The sequence below is a fragment of the Cervus canadensis genome, chromosome 29, assembly GCF_019320065.1.
Source record: "Cervus canadensis isolate Bull #8, Minnesota chromosome 29, ASM1932006v1, whole genome shotgun sequence".
Lineage (NCBI taxonomy): Eukaryota > Metazoa > Chordata > Mammalia > Artiodactyla > Cervidae > Cervus > Cervus canadensis.
The window spans coordinates 44,353,932-44,368,743 of record NC_057414.1 but is presented as its reverse complement, the minus strand read 5'-3'; the positions used below and the strand labels follow the sequence as shown (position 1 = coordinate 44,368,743).

At 63.8% G+C, this 14,812-nt stretch overlaps 2 protein-coding genes across 6 annotated transcripts; one reads left to right on the top strand and one right to left on the bottom strand.

Moving 5' to 3' along the window:
- The first annotated feature begins 668 nt into the window (after nt 1-668).
- Nucleotides 669-5,910, top strand: GATD1 (glutamine amidotransferase class 1 domain containing 1). 4 transcript variants are annotated; one of them, XR_006266399.1, is made up of 9 exons: nt 669-825; nt 2,177-2,253; nt 2,542-2,647; nt 2,939-3,046; nt 3,991-4,085; nt 4,495-4,588; nt 4,717-4,828; nt 4,907-5,053; nt 5,771-5,910. XR_006266399.1 is itself a non-coding variant. In XM_043451803.1 (8 exons), the coding sequence occupies exons 1-8, from the start codon at nt 762-764 to the stop codon at nt 4,911-4,913; spliced, it is 663 nt and encodes a 220-aa protein (XP_043307738.1). In that variant the 5' UTR covers nt 669-761; the 3' UTR covers nt 4,914-5,910. The 4 variants fall into 4 exon arrangements, 2 of the variants coding, with proteins under 2 accessions (XP_043307738.1, XP_043307739.1); XR_006266398.1 differs by having other exon boundaries at nt 5,469-5,910; XM_043451803.1 differs by having other exon boundaries at nt 4,907-5,910.
- A 1,436-nt stretch (nt 5,911-7,346) lies between these two features.
- Nucleotides 7,347-14,319, bottom strand: TALDO1 (transaldolase 1). 2 transcript variants are annotated; one of them, XM_043451802.1, is made up of 8 exons: nt 14,162-14,319; nt 11,205-11,328; nt 9,936-10,043; nt 9,646-9,777; nt 8,311-8,486; nt 8,017-8,214; nt 7,700-7,845; nt 7,347-7,551 (listed from the first exon to the last, which is right to left on the bottom strand). In XM_043451802.1, the coding sequence occupies exons 1-8, from the start codon at nt 14,256-14,258 to the stop codon at nt 7,519-7,521; spliced, it is 1,014 nt and encodes a 337-aa protein (XP_043307737.1). In that variant the 5' UTR covers nt 14,259-14,319; the 3' UTR covers nt 7,347-7,518. The 2 variants fall into 2 exon arrangements, with proteins under 2 accessions (XP_043307737.1, XP_043307736.1); XM_043451801.1 differs by having other exon boundaries at nt 7,347-7,845.
- Between the last annotated feature and the right edge of the window lie 493 nt (nt 14,320-14,812).

Below are 14,812 nucleotides of genomic sequence, written 5' to 3'. Positions count from 1 at the left end.
CCTCAGAGGAGCAGACACCTGCCCGTCACTCCTCCTGCAGCGCCCACCATCATGCCCAGGTGCAGTGAGCCACCCGGCCCAGGTGTTGGCCTCAGGGCCGGGCCTCAGTAACAGGCGCCTCCTCACCGCTGCCCCCTCCCACGTAAGGGTAGGAGCCCTCCCTGGTATGAGAACCCGCTCAGGAAGGGGTGAGGCTCCCAGCCCACCCAGGGGACACCTCAATCGCCCTGACAGGTCATCTTGTGGGTGTCCTCCCCACTGGACTCAGGGGCCGACACTGACAGGCACACCACTGCCAGACCCAGAATGAGGCTTCTGGACGGGGAGGCCGCATGCTACCACCGCTGCCACGTCCTGCAAGCTGCCAAATGCCACGCGGAACCCATTCCTTGCAGGCTGGCCCGCGGCCCCGACCTGGGTTTCGGAAGGGGCAGGAACCATGTTCCCGACCGCGAGCGGTGGTCGGGCTAGGAGTCTGCTCCGTGCAGCTGCGGTCCAGCGGCCCAGCTCAGACCTCTCTGCGGACCCCGGCGGCCACGACCGCGGACGCGGTCCGGGAACGCGCCCGACGGCTCGCGGCGGGCGGCGGACTTGACCCGGAATCGGACCCGGACTCGAGGTGGGAGGCGGGGCCAGAGACGCTCAGCCCCGCCCCTAGGCCGCGCGGCGCGTCACCGCGCCCGGACGCGCGCCCCGCCGCCCGTGCACGCGCCCCGCCGCCCCGCGCACGCGCAGTCTTGCTGGCCCCCCGCAGACCCGCCATGGCGTCCGAGCGGCTCTCGAGCCGGCCCGCCTGCCTCCTCGTGGCCAGCGGCGCCGCGGAAGGTGAGGCCCGCGAGGGCGGGGTCGGGACCGCGAGCGCTCCCGCCCGAGCCGGGCTTCGGTGGAGAGCGGCCCGCGGTGGCGCTCGCTGCGGGCTGGCCAGTGCGCCCGGCCGCCGCCCGGGGACGCGGTGGGGGACTGTTCCGGAGCCCTGCGGTTCGCGGGCCGCGCCCCCCGGCTGTGTCCGGGTGAAAGTACGAGGGGAGCCGGGCGGCCGGGCCCCGCGCCACGAGCGCCGCTTCTCGGCCGAGGCCTCGGGTGCTCAGGGCCGGCGGGCGGGGCGCCCGGCGCCTCGGCCTCCGCGAGGAGATCGCTCGGCGGGGAGCCGGGGCGCTCAGGCGGGTCCCAAGGTCCTGCTCTGGAGCCTGCCTCCGGCCTGACTTCAGCTGCTGCCCAAGTGGGCGAGAAAGCAAGGACAGCGGGTCACGGAGTCGCAGTGTGCTGAGCCCCAGGCGGGGCCCCTGAGCTTTTCCCCAGAACGGAGACACTGAGGGGCACCCAGACCCCGTGGAGAGGTCAAGGCTGAGCCACTGAGAGTGGGGTTCAGTCCTGGAGTCGTGGGTGACTGCTGGGAGCAGGGTAATGGTGAGGAGGGGTCGCGCCGGCCTGGGTGTGACCCCCGGGAGGGATGTTGAGGACATGGGTTGGGGGCATGGCTCTGTGGGCAGGATGAGTAGGCCCTTCAGGGGGCCCTGGGCCAAAGTCGGTGGGGTAGAGGGGGCTGGAGGAACCGGGCAGAATTGGGGAGACTGCCTTTGCCAGATGTGCAGACTATGTACAGTGTGCAGGTACTGATAGAGAGATGAGGTCCGAGGTGAGGTTTAGGGGTGGAGTCCCCTGATTAAAGTAAAGGCGGAAGGATGCAGATCCCGTGACTTCAGAAGCAGGTGTCTGTGATGGGGTCTCAGCCCCAACCGGGAGCCTTCTTCTCCCTGGTCGCAGAGAAGAGGGTGGGGCACAGGAGCCAGCAGCTCCATGAGGGAAGGGGCCCGCCGCCCCATCCTGCATGCACCCCCCTTCCCCGCGGACAGAGGCCACGGCCCATGCTCCAGAGCCACAGGCCTCTATCACTACCCCCCTCTGGCTGAAATCGGTGGGTGTGTGGGGGTGTCAGTCCCTGGTGATGGAGTGTTAGGGAACCTCACACTTGGGTTTGCCTTCTGGAAAACGCCTGTAGTGGTCAGGCTGGGGGAGAGAGAGACCCCCTTCAGGGGATGAGGGGGTCAGGAAGCTACAACTGCTGCCCCCAGCCATGTGCGGAATGGGCCCTGGGTGAGGTGGGGTGAAGGGCTGCTCCCCAGGGTGGTCGAGGCTGGGAGAAGCCCCGAACCCAGCGGGCTGCGTCTCCTTGCAGGCGTGTCAGCCCCGTCCTTCCTCCACTGCTTCACGCTGGCCAGCGCTGCCTTCAACCTGCAAGTGGCCACCCCCGGGGTGAGTCCAGTCCCCCTTGTCTCCAGGATAGTGACATCATCCCTGGGGGGACCCAAGGGGCCGGGACCCCGGGGACACTGCCCTGAGAGTCCCCCCAGAGGAGCCTGGGACACCTGCTTCCAGTTTACAGGCGGGGACTGCGGCCAGCAGGGGCCGAGGGGCTGGGCTGACGGTGCCTTTGTCCCGAGTGGCTGCCAGCAGTCCCAGCCCTTGTCAGAGTTTTCTGGAGCCTCCATGTGCAAGAAGCAGGGGGTGAGGTGCTGACCCTTGGCCTCTGGGCTCCCACAGGGGAAGACCATGGACTTTGTCGACGTGAACGACAGCAATACACGCTGGGTGCAGGACTTCCGCCTCAAAGCCTACGCCAGCCCCGCCAAGCTGGAGTCCATTGACGGTGCGGAGCCTGGGAGGGCCTTGGGGGTGCAGTTCCCGCTGGGTCCTGACCGCAAACTAGGCACCTGTGTTCCTGGAGCATTCAGGGGCTTGCCACAGAGCACCGTGACCATCCGGGCCATGTCCCATCCGCTGGCCAGAGCTCCCAGCAGCGGAGGGAGCTGGCGGGCAGGCAGGTGGTTGGCGGGTCTCGGGAGCCTTAGCTGGTGGGGCTGGCAGCTGGCCGGCAGCAGCAGAGAGGAGCCAGCTGCTGGCCTCGTCATCTGTGACTGACCGGGCTGTGGTCCCCCAGGTGCCCGCTACCATGCCCTCCTCATCCCCAGCTGCCCCGGGGCCCTGGTGGACCTGGCCAGCAGCGGGTCCCTGGCTCGCATCCTGCAGCACTTCCACTCCGAGAGCAGTAGGTGGCCCCAGGCCCGGGCTTGGGGGGGCGGTATGAGATTCATGGGAGAGGGGACCCCGCTAACAGGGAGGAGTGTCTGGTGGGGGTGTGGGAGGTGGTGTTCGTGGGCCTCGTTGGGGTTCAGGTTTTTGGTGGGAATGCCGAGTCATTTCAGGAGCCGCCTGGGGTCAGTGTGGAGCGCCATGGTCCTGACCAGTGAGTGGACAGGTTTACTCAGCGTGTATACACGCGTGTGTGATGCACACGCGTGTATACACGCGTGTGTGACGCGCACACACACACGAAGGTGGGGCATCCCTTCCACCACTGCCCCTCCCTCGGCCTGGTTCCCTCCGGGGCTGTGGGCTGGGAACCCCGCCCCCTGCAAGGTGGGCAGGCAGGATGCTGGCTTGGTTCCTGGTGGGGTCTGTGGGTGGCGGTGGGGCAGGGGGCTGGGAAAACTGCTCTGAGGAGACGTGTCTGCTCCAAGAGGACGTGGCACACTGCCCTGGCCTGGCATCGGGACCAGCGGGCAAACCCAGGGCTGCACAAAGCGTCCTTTGTTGGCGGAAACGGGGCCTCCACGGGCAGTGCTTGTCTGGGCACTCGGCCGTGGGAACGCACTTGTGCCAGGTTGCCCTCTCAGAGGGGTGCTTGGAGCCAGGGGCCTGGGGTTGAGCAGAGGGCCGGGGTCCCCCCCGCCACTGCATTCGGAGGAGGGGGCTCCAGGCGCTGCCCAGAGGCCGGGTCAGGCGCCTCTGATGGGCAGCGACGGTGCGCCCATGTGAGGGGTGGACAGCAGCCGCCTTCCTCCCGCCAAGCCTGGCTCTTGGCCCCTGAACCCCTTGAGGGGATCCAAGCTCTGAACAAACCCCAGTCTTGTCTGGGAGGGCCGGGGAGGTGGGGGTGTCGGTGGGGCCAGGGTGGCTTCGGCGTCAAGCCGGTGCTGGCCCTGCTTGCAGAGCCCATCTGTGCTGTGGGCCACGGGGTGGCCGCCCTCTGCTGCGCCACCAGCGAGGACAGGTCCTGGGTGTTCCAAGGCTACAGCGTCACCGGGGTGAGTGCGCATGGGTGGGGTGGCGGTGCAGGAGCCGCGGGGTGGGGCCCCTGGGGGGGGGGGACGAGGCCCCTGGGGGGCAGCAGCAGTTGGCCTGGTCAGGGCTCAGACCCCAGCTCAGAGCAGGGGGCTTGGAGCGGGGGCCCCTTGGGGCCTTGTTCTGTGCCCGATGAGTGGGTGACTGCTTGCGGGTCCTGGGGGGGATCCTCTGGGGGCACTGTGGCCCCCCCTTGTCGGGCTCTGTGCCCGACCCTCGACCCTGAGCTCACCTGCTTGGACTTTGGTGGTGGCCCCGTGTCCTGATGCCGGGGAGGACCTGGGAAGCTTCACCCGTGCTGTGGACCCCTCCCCACGGGCAGTCTGGGGGGGGCACGGCCCACTGACCCTGGGCACTGCCCCTGCGCCACAGCCCTCTGTGTACGAGCTCGTCCGGGCACCAGGTTTCGCCCACCTGCCCCTGGTCGTGGAGGACTTCGTGAAGGACGCAGGGGCCTGCTTCAGTGGTGAGCGGCTGGGCTGAGCGTCTAGAGGGCTGTGGGAGCCCCAACTGGGATGGCGGGGTGGGGGCGGCGGGGTCTCGGGGGCCGCCCTGCACGCGGCCTGAGGTCCCGGCGCTCGGGGTCTCCTGCAGCCAGCGAGCCTGACGCCGTGCATGTGGTGCTGGACCGCCACCTGGTCACCGGGCAGAACGCCAGCTCCACCGTCCCGGCCGTGCAGAACCTGCTCTTCCTCTGCGGCAGCCGGTGAGGGGCCGCGGCAGGCGGCGGTGGGACCCCACCTGGTGCCCAGCCTCTTTGTCTGAACTGGTGTCTACCCCGCAGGAAGTGACGAGGCCCTGAACCAGGCCCCGAGCAGATGCCGCCACCTCCAGATGTCCTGGGTGTCCCCCGAGACCCTGCGTCATGACACCCGGCCTGCCTGGCCCCTGGCGTAACTGCTGGGGGGCTCTGAGGATCCTCCCTGACGGGGTCAGCCTTGGGGGATGGGCCGTGCCGCTGACCGTGGTGGGTCTCCCTGGGGTGGGGTGGGGAGGGGAGGCAAGCGGGCTGCCCGCCGGCCCCGGGGCACAGTCCTGGGGGGACGCAGAGCCTTCCGGGAAGCTGGGGCGATTGCTGGCCAGGACCCTGGGGTTCCGCTCCTGTGCTGAGGGTCTTCCCAGGCCTCCCTGTGGTGTCCCCACCCCTTTGGGCCTTGGTGGGGGCGGACACTGGCCTGGTGCATGGTCTCAGACCCGATGGTGACCCCATGTAAGGCCAGGGTAGACTCAGGTGGACGCTGCGGCGTTTCCATGTCCCTTCTGATGTTAGGAGAAAGGCTCGTGGGTACAGCACACGGCCGCCTGCCGAGTGGTGTCCAGGTCCTGACGGCCACGCCTGCTTCCAGGTGGACGTGGCGTGAGCTCCTCTTGGAGTGTGGCCGGCCATCCTGGGGTGGCGGACGGTCCTGGGTTGCCAGGTGGCTGTCCAGCCAGCAGACTCCAGTGCAGCCTCTGGGCACTCTCCAGCGTCCTCAGGGTGCCCGCCCGGCCTGTGGCTCACAGCTGAGCCCCGGAGCTACCCCGCCCCATGTGTGTCACCTCTTAGCCTAGCTCTGCCCTGGCCAGCCCCTCGGAAGGGAGGAGGAGGGAGGCGGCCAGGCGCCGCAGACCAGGCCGTGGCCCTCCACGCGCCCCTCTGTGCCCGCAGCTCCAGATGCCTGTTGGCCTACGCACCCTGGGCCTGGGCCCCCTCACCAGCCATCCCGTGTGCGGCACCAGCTGGTGATGGACCTGGCTGGACAAAAGCATTTATTAAAATGGTAACGCAAATAAAAAAGAGAAAAATGATGACCTTTTAGGGGCATCTTCTGAGTGTCCGTACCTGACCTGGGCAGGCTCTGCGGGGCAGGGCCCTCCCCAGCCCTCCCTAGCCCTCCTCGCTGGCCCCGTGTGGCCGGGTCTCCAGGCCCAGGGCACTGGGGTGGGGGGGAGGTGGCCTAGGACCCAGAAAGAGGCCCCTAGTATTTCCCACATGCTCAGTGTTGAAAACAGACCCTGAGCTCCAAGTCCACGAAAAAGGTGTGTGGACGTCTGTGGTGGTTCTTTTCGATGAGTCGTAGCTTCCATAAAAGGAGTGTTTCCGTTAATGGACAGTATTCATATCATGCTCAGTGAAGAAAACCAGGTGAGATATCCAGGAGAGTGACAGTGGACTGGCCGTTAGTGGGAGGGCACGGGGCCAGGTCGGGGGACCAGGGTGTCCCACGGCGCTGGCTGCAGGGGGTCAGGCCCGTGAGCAGGTGGCCTTCACGTGTCAGCTGTATCCGCTGTCTGCGCTGAGGCCCCGGGCCAGGCGGCATGGTGAGCGACTTCCACCTCCTCCTAGGACACAGCCTGTTGACCAGCTCAGCGCAGGGAGTCTGGGGTTGCTGGAGGCTTGCAGGAAGCCGCGGCCCTCTGACCCAAACTGGCGAGGCAGTCGCGGGGGGCTGGGAGAAGCCCCGCCCAGGCAGCGTAGCCCACGTGGCGCCTGCCCTGAGCCCTGCCCACCCAGCACTGCTCCTGCTTCTGGGGAGGGCGGCCAGAGGCAGCTCCAGAGCCACACTCCCAGGGGCCCCGCTTCCCTGCAGGGAGCTGTGGGGAACAGGCCTGGCCTGGCAGGGCCCCCATGGAGGGGAGTGGGCACATCCAGACCCGAAGTGTGTCCCGCAGGCCCGCCCCAACACCTGGCCCCCCTGGTGCAGACCTGGACACCCAACCACCCCCTCCTGCTCCTGGGCCATCCCCCCAACCCTGCGTTCCCTCCCCTGACCCCCTTCAGTGTTCCAGGAACTTGGGCTGGAGTGGAAGGGGCTCCCTCGTGGACCCCTCATCACCTCCCCCCGCCAAGCGCTCACAGCGCAGCACACCTGTTGCAAAGTCCAAATGGTGCAGCGAAGCGTCTGCACCCGCTGCTCGGGTCTGAGGGGTGGAAGCTGAGGCCCGTACACGTCACGCTGTCCCCACAAGGTGGCGCCACCACCCCCAAAGGAACCTGGGCCCAAGGAAGTTGTGTTGGGCGGGGGGCGCCGGCTGTCCCCACAGCAGGCCGTCCGGCAGGGCAGCAACGCCCTGCCCAGCTCCATAGGCACAGCCTAGAAGGCTGGGGGTCCCCGCCTTCAGAGTCAAGGCCCTCTGGTCACTGCCCAGCAGCAGGCAAGGGGCTGTCACCATTGACTGGGGGTCCCCATGGGGCTGCTGACCTAACCCCACCTTCATCAGGCCCCAGGAAGGAGACAGACAAGAAGGAAAAGAAAGGGCTTTAATGCGCTGAGCAGAATTTTACATAAAATCAGAAATCTATGATTCGTCCCCACTCCAATTAGTAAAAAAAAATCCAAGATTCATCACAAAGCATGTGCAATTAGGCCCCAATTCAGAGACGCACAGATCCGTGGTCCAGCCTCAGGTGCGGCGCTATTTTCCATTCTCTGTGCTGAACATCTGTTCCTGGAGATGAGTGGTGTGAGCTGGTGCGCCCACCAGGCTTGCCCTCTGCCCCCAACCCTGCCCTTGGCCAGGCCTGCCACCCTGGGCCCTCCCGCCCCCAGGCCCCTCCTGCCCACATGCCCGTCCCAACCGTGGCCCCGGCGCTCACCCTCAACATACGCTCCAGCTTCACCGCGTCCGCAGCAAACCTGCGGATCCCGTCAGAGAGCTTCTCCACAGCCATGCGGTCCTCGTTGTGCAGCCAGCGGAAGGCCTTCTCGTCCAGCTGGATCTTCTCCAGGTCACTGGCCTGGGCTGCGGAGCACATGCCCGGGCTGTGGGCTCAGAGCCGCCCTCGCCCAACAAGGCCCAGTGCCGGGTAGAGGCAGCCCGCCCCGAGGCTCCAGGTTCCACAGCCTCAAGAGAGCAAGGCACCGGTTCCAGTGGGGCCCTAGGCTGGCGGAAGGCGGGAGGCGGCGGTCTTACCTGCTTTGGCTGAGAGCATGGGCGTCAGCTTGCTGTGGTCCTTGAGCAGCTCCCCCAGGAGCTGGGGTGAGATGGTGAGGAAGTCACAGCCGGCCAGGGCCTTGATTTCTCCCGTGTTGCGGAAGGAGGCGCCCATGACGATGGTTTTGTAGCCGAACTTCTTGTAATAGTTGTAGATCTTGGTGACGCTCTTCACTCCTGGGGACACGCACCGGAGCTGCCATCCGTGCCGCCCAACCCTCAGTCCTGGGGCCCCCCGAGAGCGCAGGACGAGGCACCCCCTGCCCCACTCACCGGGGTCCTCCTGGGGCTCGTAGGACTTCTTGTCCGTGTTGGCCACGTGCCAGTCGAGGATGCGGCCCACGAAGGGCGAGATGAGCGTCACGCCGGCCTCGGCGCAGGCCACAGCCTGGGCGAAGGAGAAGAGCAGCGTCATGTTGCACCGGATGCCGTGCTGCTCCTCCAGCTCCCTGTGGGGACGGGGCGCGCCTGTGAGTCAGTCCCTGAGGGGCAGGGATGGGGTCGCTCCACCCTCGTGAGTAATTCTGGAACGTTCACCAGCATGAGCTCAGGCCAGTGGCTTGTGGCGACCAAACCTCATCAAACCCACATTTCAGAACAGGGACCAAGGCGAGAAGTCCCCTGAAAGCTGCAGACACAGTCCTCCCCTCGTCACAGAACCTCTGCGCTGGGCCAGTGCAGGAGACATGGGTTCAGTCCCTTGTCCGGGAAGATCCCACATGCCTGGAGCACCGGAGCCTGTGCTCCGCAACAAGAGGAGCCGCCACAATGAGAAGCCCCCACCCTCCCACCTGGAGAAAAGCCAGGCAGCCGTGAAGACCCAGCACAGCCAAAAAAAAAAAAAAGGAATCTCTGGGCTGAAGATCACGGAGTCGGCTCCAACCACAGCACCATCCTGCCTCAATCCCACAGCCTCACCGGCCCCACGGCCCCCACCTGCCCTCCGGGTCAGCCTGCAGAAAGCCTGTCCCCCAGATGACACGTCAGGGCCAGCCACGAGAAGGGGGCCTGGCCACGCTCTACCATCTGCCAGCCGAGTTCCTGTCCCAGCAGACGGTTTCAGAGGCGCCCTGCTGCCGGGCCGCAGGGCAGCGGTCCAGAAGCACAGCCTCGAGGGCACAGGGCCGCCTCGGTGGCCACTGCCACGAGCACCGAGCCAGCAACCCCACCCGACAAAGGCAGCGTGTGCCCCAGGAGGATGTGCTTGGAAGGTGCGCTGTACACACACACGGAGACCTCCCTAAGGAGGACGCAGCTCCAGCACAGGCGTGGCGCACGTGAACCTGGAACACGAGCCAAGCAAGGGAAGCCACACACGAAGGCCACGTGCGGCGCGATCCCGTCCCTCGGAAGCACTGAGGCAGAAGGCTGCGGGGCCGTAATAACACAGGGACCCGTGGGGGTGGACGGGCGCTCCCAGGACAGCCAAGCCTGGGCGCCAGGGCAGCGTCCTGCCCACGCCCGCCTGCCTCCTCCGCACCCAGCGTGCTTGGGGGGAGCCGACTCCCACTCTGTCCTCTGCTGGCAGCACCGCACAGGCCCGCTGCCCCAGAGGCCCACCCGGGACGGGCAGAGGCCCCAGCAGCTCCCCACTCACGGGACACTTACTTTCCAGCCTGAATTCCTTCCCAGGTGGAAGACAGCTTTATCAGGATCCGCTCCTTGCTGATCCCGGCCTCCTTGTACAGCTCGATGAGGCGCCGGGCGCGGGCCACCATCGCGTCCTTGTCAAAGGAGAGCCTGCGGGGGACGGGGTGCCCGGCTTGCAGCGGCTGAGGGGGCCGATGCAGACGCAGGGCGGAGACCAGGTGCCCAGAGCAGCGCGTGGCCGTGTGGGGAGCCGCGAACAACAGCGGCTGCTGCTCCTGACCCCCCACCCGTCAGCCCTGCGTCCTTACCTTGCGTCCACTTCCGTGGATACGCGGCCTGGAATTTTCTTCAGTATTTCTGCCCCAAACAACACAAAAAGTTTATCAATAGCATTTGTAATCTGTTCCTCTTGTGACCTGAAATTCCAAGGGAAAAAATTAGGTTAGAAGCTTGTTAGGTTTAAATGCACAGGATTCTACAAAACTTCTTACTTGCTCCCCAAATTATTTTCCCACCGTCTGTTTTTCTTAAAAAACTTTTAAAGTGATGATAAAACACACATAGCAGAAAACTTACCATCTTCTCCATTTTTTTTTTAAATTTTGGCAACACCACACATCTCACAGGACAACTCAGTTCCCCGACCAGGGATGGAACTTGAGCGCAGCCACCCTCCTCCCCACTCTGACGCGACCAGTGAGGGCACCGAGCGCGTTCCCACTGTGCGACCAAGCCCACCTTCATCCCCAGTGTTTCCTTCCGTCAAGCTGAGCCCTGTCGTCTTTGGGGGCTTGAACAAAACACTCTCCCCAACCGCTCTGACGCTGCCTGGGCGGGTGAGTAAGGTGCACAGCGTGGCTCCAGGATGGACTGGAAGCATCTCTGGCCTGAGAGCAGGGCCAGTCTGGTGACCACTGAGGGCACGGTCACCAGTTCCAGGAGCATCGAGAAGTGAGGGGAGCCGCCAGCACGGGGTGCACGGTCGGGGGGCAGGGCAGGCCCAGGGCGTGACTGCCACCCCTGCACACGGCTGGCCTCAGCAGCCGGGTGCCAGAGAGGGACAGGCCAGCCCAGCACAGCTCCTGCCAGGGGCCACTGTTCCCTGCGAGCCCACTCTCAGCTGAGCAGTACCACCCAGATGAACATTTAACATGATATCCAGCAAAGGCGAGCATATGGAGAGACGAGCCAGTCTGGTCGCAGGCGGAGGCACTAGAGAACATTCCAGGAGGCGATAACATTCTCGGACTGGACTGTGGCTGCACCACTGTATATGTGAACGCATCAGAATGAACTGGACTGCTCACTGAGACAGTGACTCTCACTCCAACAAAACTATTAGAAGGTAACAAAATGCCAGAAAGCAGCTCCACGGCTGCCAGGGCTGAGGACACTGACTACAAACGGGGGAAGGACTTCTGGGGTGCTGTCCACATGCTCCTGCCACCAAAACTCACAATGGGTGATGCCCGCAAGAAAGCAGACAGCTTTCCTTCCCGGAGCCTAAAACACTGGAGAACCCGCCTCAGGGGCGGGAAGCAAGCAGACCCGGCTGGCAGCCACGGCCCCGCACTCACCCGCCCAGCTTCCTGCCGTAAGCAATGGCCTCCTCCACCAGCTCCTGGTAGGTGGGCATCTGTGCCGCAGCCAGGATCAGGGACGGGTTGGTGGTGGCATCCTGGGGCTTGTACTCGTCGATGGCTGGGAAGTAATTGTGGGAAGCAGGGGTCAGTGGAGTGCCCGCTTCCACCCAGAAACCTGAGACGACCCCTGCAAGCCCTAAACACAGGAACAGAGCCAAGTAGGGCATGACCGCACTTCATGCAGGAAGGCTGGCCAAGAGGCAGCTGCATGCAGCGAGGAAACCTGGAGGCTAAGCCAGCGAGCAGCTGTGCCAAGAGCCGAGAGCTGGCCAGCGCCAAGGAGCAAGGAGGGAGGCGGCCAGGAGGAGACTGGCAGCGTCCGGAGGTGCTGGCGCCCAGGTCAGCCGCAGAGGGGCTGGACACGGGTCTTCAAACTATTCTCTTTTAACACACGTGTTCCTTCTCGATAACCAGGTGGGAATTCCAAGGAGTCTCGAGGCCCCGGCTGTCACAGGGCAGTGCTGAGCTCAAGTTCATCAAAACTCAGCTTCCAGGATTAGCCGGTTCCGTAAGTTGATTTGGCAAGTTAGCATTTTCAAAGTATCTTCTGATGACAAAAGTACAGAGATGGAAAACAGGGAAGGGGGATGGCTCTCAGGGGCTGAGAACAGCTGTATCCTAACTGTCCTGGACGACCCCTCCTCTGCGCAGCTGGAAACCAGTGAACACAGGGCCGGCCTGCAGCCTGTTCACAGCACCGTGCTGGTACCAAGTGCCCCGTTCTGCTGTCACACCACGGCCACACAGAACACCCGGGGGAGTGACGGCAGAAGGATTCGTGGGACCCTGTGGGCTAATTCTGCAACTTCCTGGAGTCTATTAATTATTTCAAAATAACAAGTTAAGAAAGCATGCTCTGGAGTGGAGCTTACACAGATGTGTTGAAACCCAGTGTAATGCGCTGAAGATAGTACCTAGATAAAGCTGACTTTTAACAAAACTAAAAACAAAATCTGGGGTCAACAGATGGGCTTCAGGCTCCAGGGACCCTTAAACAGAATACAAAACCTGGCATGGGGCATGGTGCTGAGAAGAGCATCTACAGCTTTGACTTATTTTCAAAGAGCCTTGTGATACCCCAAAGGCAAGACCCTTCAGTCCATAAAGCGACCGTAAAACTGAATTTACAACTATGTAAGATTTAGATATATATGGGCTTCCCTGGTAGCTCAGTTGGTAAGTAATCTGTCTACAATGCAGGAGACACAGGTTAGATCTCTGGGTTGGGAAGATCCCCTGGAGAAGGGAATGGCTACCTGCTCCAGTGTTCCACAAAGGAGCTTGGTGGGCTGCAGTCCATGGGGTCACAAAGAGACAAACACACACCTACTGTACTGTACACATCATCAATAAACGTGTTTTTAAACAAAGTCGTTAACATTCACTTAGCAATCTTAAATGTCAGCACTTGAGTTTAAATATTTCTAAAGAGGAGAAAATAAAGCAAACATTCCCCAAGACTCCTCCAGACATGCTGGGCCTACACTGACAGAACTTAAGCGTTAGAGTTAACCCTAAGACCAGCCAGCCTGCAGCTGCTGCCCAGTGAAACCCAACAGGAAAACAATACAGACCAGGGCTTCATTGACTCAGCAAAGATGGGAAATACTTCACACTAAGAAGGAGCAAACAACTTCCCCGGTGATGCAGTGGTTAAGAATCTGCCTGCCAATGCAGGGGACATGAGTTCGATCCTTGGGCCCGGAAGATCCCACATGCCCCGGGGCAACTAAGCCTGGTGCACCTCAACTACTGAGCCTCAAGCCATTAGTACCAAGCCCCTGAGCCTGAAACTCCATGCTCCACAAGAGAGACCACGCACAGTGAGAGGCCCTCCACTACAGCTGGAGTGCAGCCCCCGCATGCCGCAACCAGAGAAAAGCCCCTGCGACAACAGAGACCCAGTGTAGCCAAAAACAAAAACCAAAAAGGAGCAGAAAGATGTGCAGCCACTTTCCCAGACCCTCTATCCTGGTGAGGTCATTGCCAGGGGCCTGGACCAGGGTGGGAGGGGTGGAAAGAGGCCAGTGACCTCGCAGGTCAGCGGGAGCTGGAATTTTCCAGGGACCCCAGCTCTGACCAGGAGGGAACCTTCTGTCAGCTGGTTTAATGTACAGGTTGGACTCAAGCCCATCACCGTCTCCAACGTTTATATTTAAGCAGCCAAACATGCTTACTCATTTTCCTCAGCTCTGTGAGATAAGAGTCTTATTCTTACCAAAGAGGAAATAAAGCCTGTTTCTCAAGTCACCATGAGAAAGCAGAAACGAGGAAGTCCCTTCCCTACCGTGTGCCCCGGAGCACTCCCAGCCACGGAGCATTTCACTATTTCTCTGACAACCTTCATGGTTCCCAGCAGATCTGAATGGAGGCTCACCCGGTCTGGGTTTGCGCTGCAGAGGATGGGAAGGCCAAGCCCCCCAGTTCCCTCCCAGGAAGGTGAGTCAAGCCAGGAAAACCTAAACCTGGGGCAAGCTTTGCCTGCCTCCCTGCAGTGACTGGGGTTTTACCCCCGGGGGCTCCTTGGTCCCAGGCGGCGAACGTCTAACTGGCCCGCACCCGGCCATGGTCACCAGCGTGCACAGCTGTGCCCTGGGCAGGGGTGGAAAGTGTGTGCAACACGGGGTTTCACAAGCAGGGGGTGTCATTCGCAGTGTCTGGTCTCTCTGGGCCCAGAACTAACTCATATTCCTGCTCAACATTCGCGCAACGAAACTGCCCCTGTAACCACAAGTGGTTTGCGACTCCAGGGCGCCCCTCAGCCGCGCGCCCGCGCTCCCGGGCCCTCCCCTGCTCCCCCACACCGCCAGGCCGGCCGGAGCCCCGCGCGCCCGAAGTCCCTCACTGCTGTCCGGCCCGCCCCCTGAGCTCGGGGGCCAGCGCGGCCTCACCGTGGAAGTCGCCCGTGTCGGCCACCACTGTGGTGAACTGCTTGAGCTGGTCCAGCGCGTTCTCCATCCTCTGCCGCTTCACCGGGGAGCCCGACATGGCGAGCGGCGGAGCGAGCGGGGGGCCCACAATGCCCCGCGGGCCCCGCCCCCGGCCGCAGCCAATCCGGACGCGGCACGGGAGGGAGGACCTGCGCGCTGGCCCCGGCGGGGCCCCGCCCCCGACACGGCGCCCCGCCCCCCGGAGGGCTGCCCGGTGCCCCGGAGGGCCGCCCCGCCCCCGACACGGCCCCCGGCCCCCGGCCCCCGGCCCCCGGTCCCCGGAGCTGCGCCTCAGGAGCTGTACGCACCCCGGGCGATGTGCCCCGGGGCGGCTTCCCGAAGCGATGAGTCCCCCGGGCGGTATGCTCCCAGACGCGGTTATGCCGGAGCTACGTACATCCTTCTGGTGATGCAGCCCCTGGATGGTTTCTAGGGAGCGATGAACCCCCGAGCGGTGATCCCCGGAGAGGCGCGCCCGCCTCCATGCCCGGTCCCTGGGGGCCGTGATTCCCGGAGCGTGCACCCCCTGTAGCGGGGCGCTTCCGGGGCGTGGGAGCGACTAGTTCCCCAGACTGATCCGTGCCCGCGGCGGAGCGCCCCGCGAGTGAAGCA

Coding starts and splice junctions, on each gene's coding strand:
- GATD1 (XM_043451803.1), top strand. CDS start 762: ATGGCGTCCGAGCGGCTCTCGAGCCGGCCCGCCTGCCTCCTCGTGGCC. Junction 2,648..2,938: donor CAAGCTGGAGTCCATTGACG/GTGCGGAGCCTG, acceptor GTGGTCCCCCAG/GTGCCCGCTACCATGCCCTC. Junction 3,047..3,990: donor GCACTTCCACTCCGAGAGCA/GTAGGTGGCCCC, acceptor CCCTGCTTGCAG/AGCCCATCTGTGCTGTGGGC.
- TALDO1 (XM_043451801.1), bottom strand. CDS start 14,258: ATGTCGGGCTCCCCGGTGAAGCGGCAGAGGATGGAGAACGCGCTGGAC. Junction 11,329..14,161: donor CGACACGGGCGACTTCCACG/GTGAGGCCGCGC, acceptor ATTACTTCCCAG/CCATCGACGAGTACAAGCCC. Junction 8,215..8,310: donor CGAGCCCCAGGAGGACCCCG/GTGAGTGGGGCA, acceptor GCGTGTCCCCAG/GAGTGAAGAGCGTCACCAAG.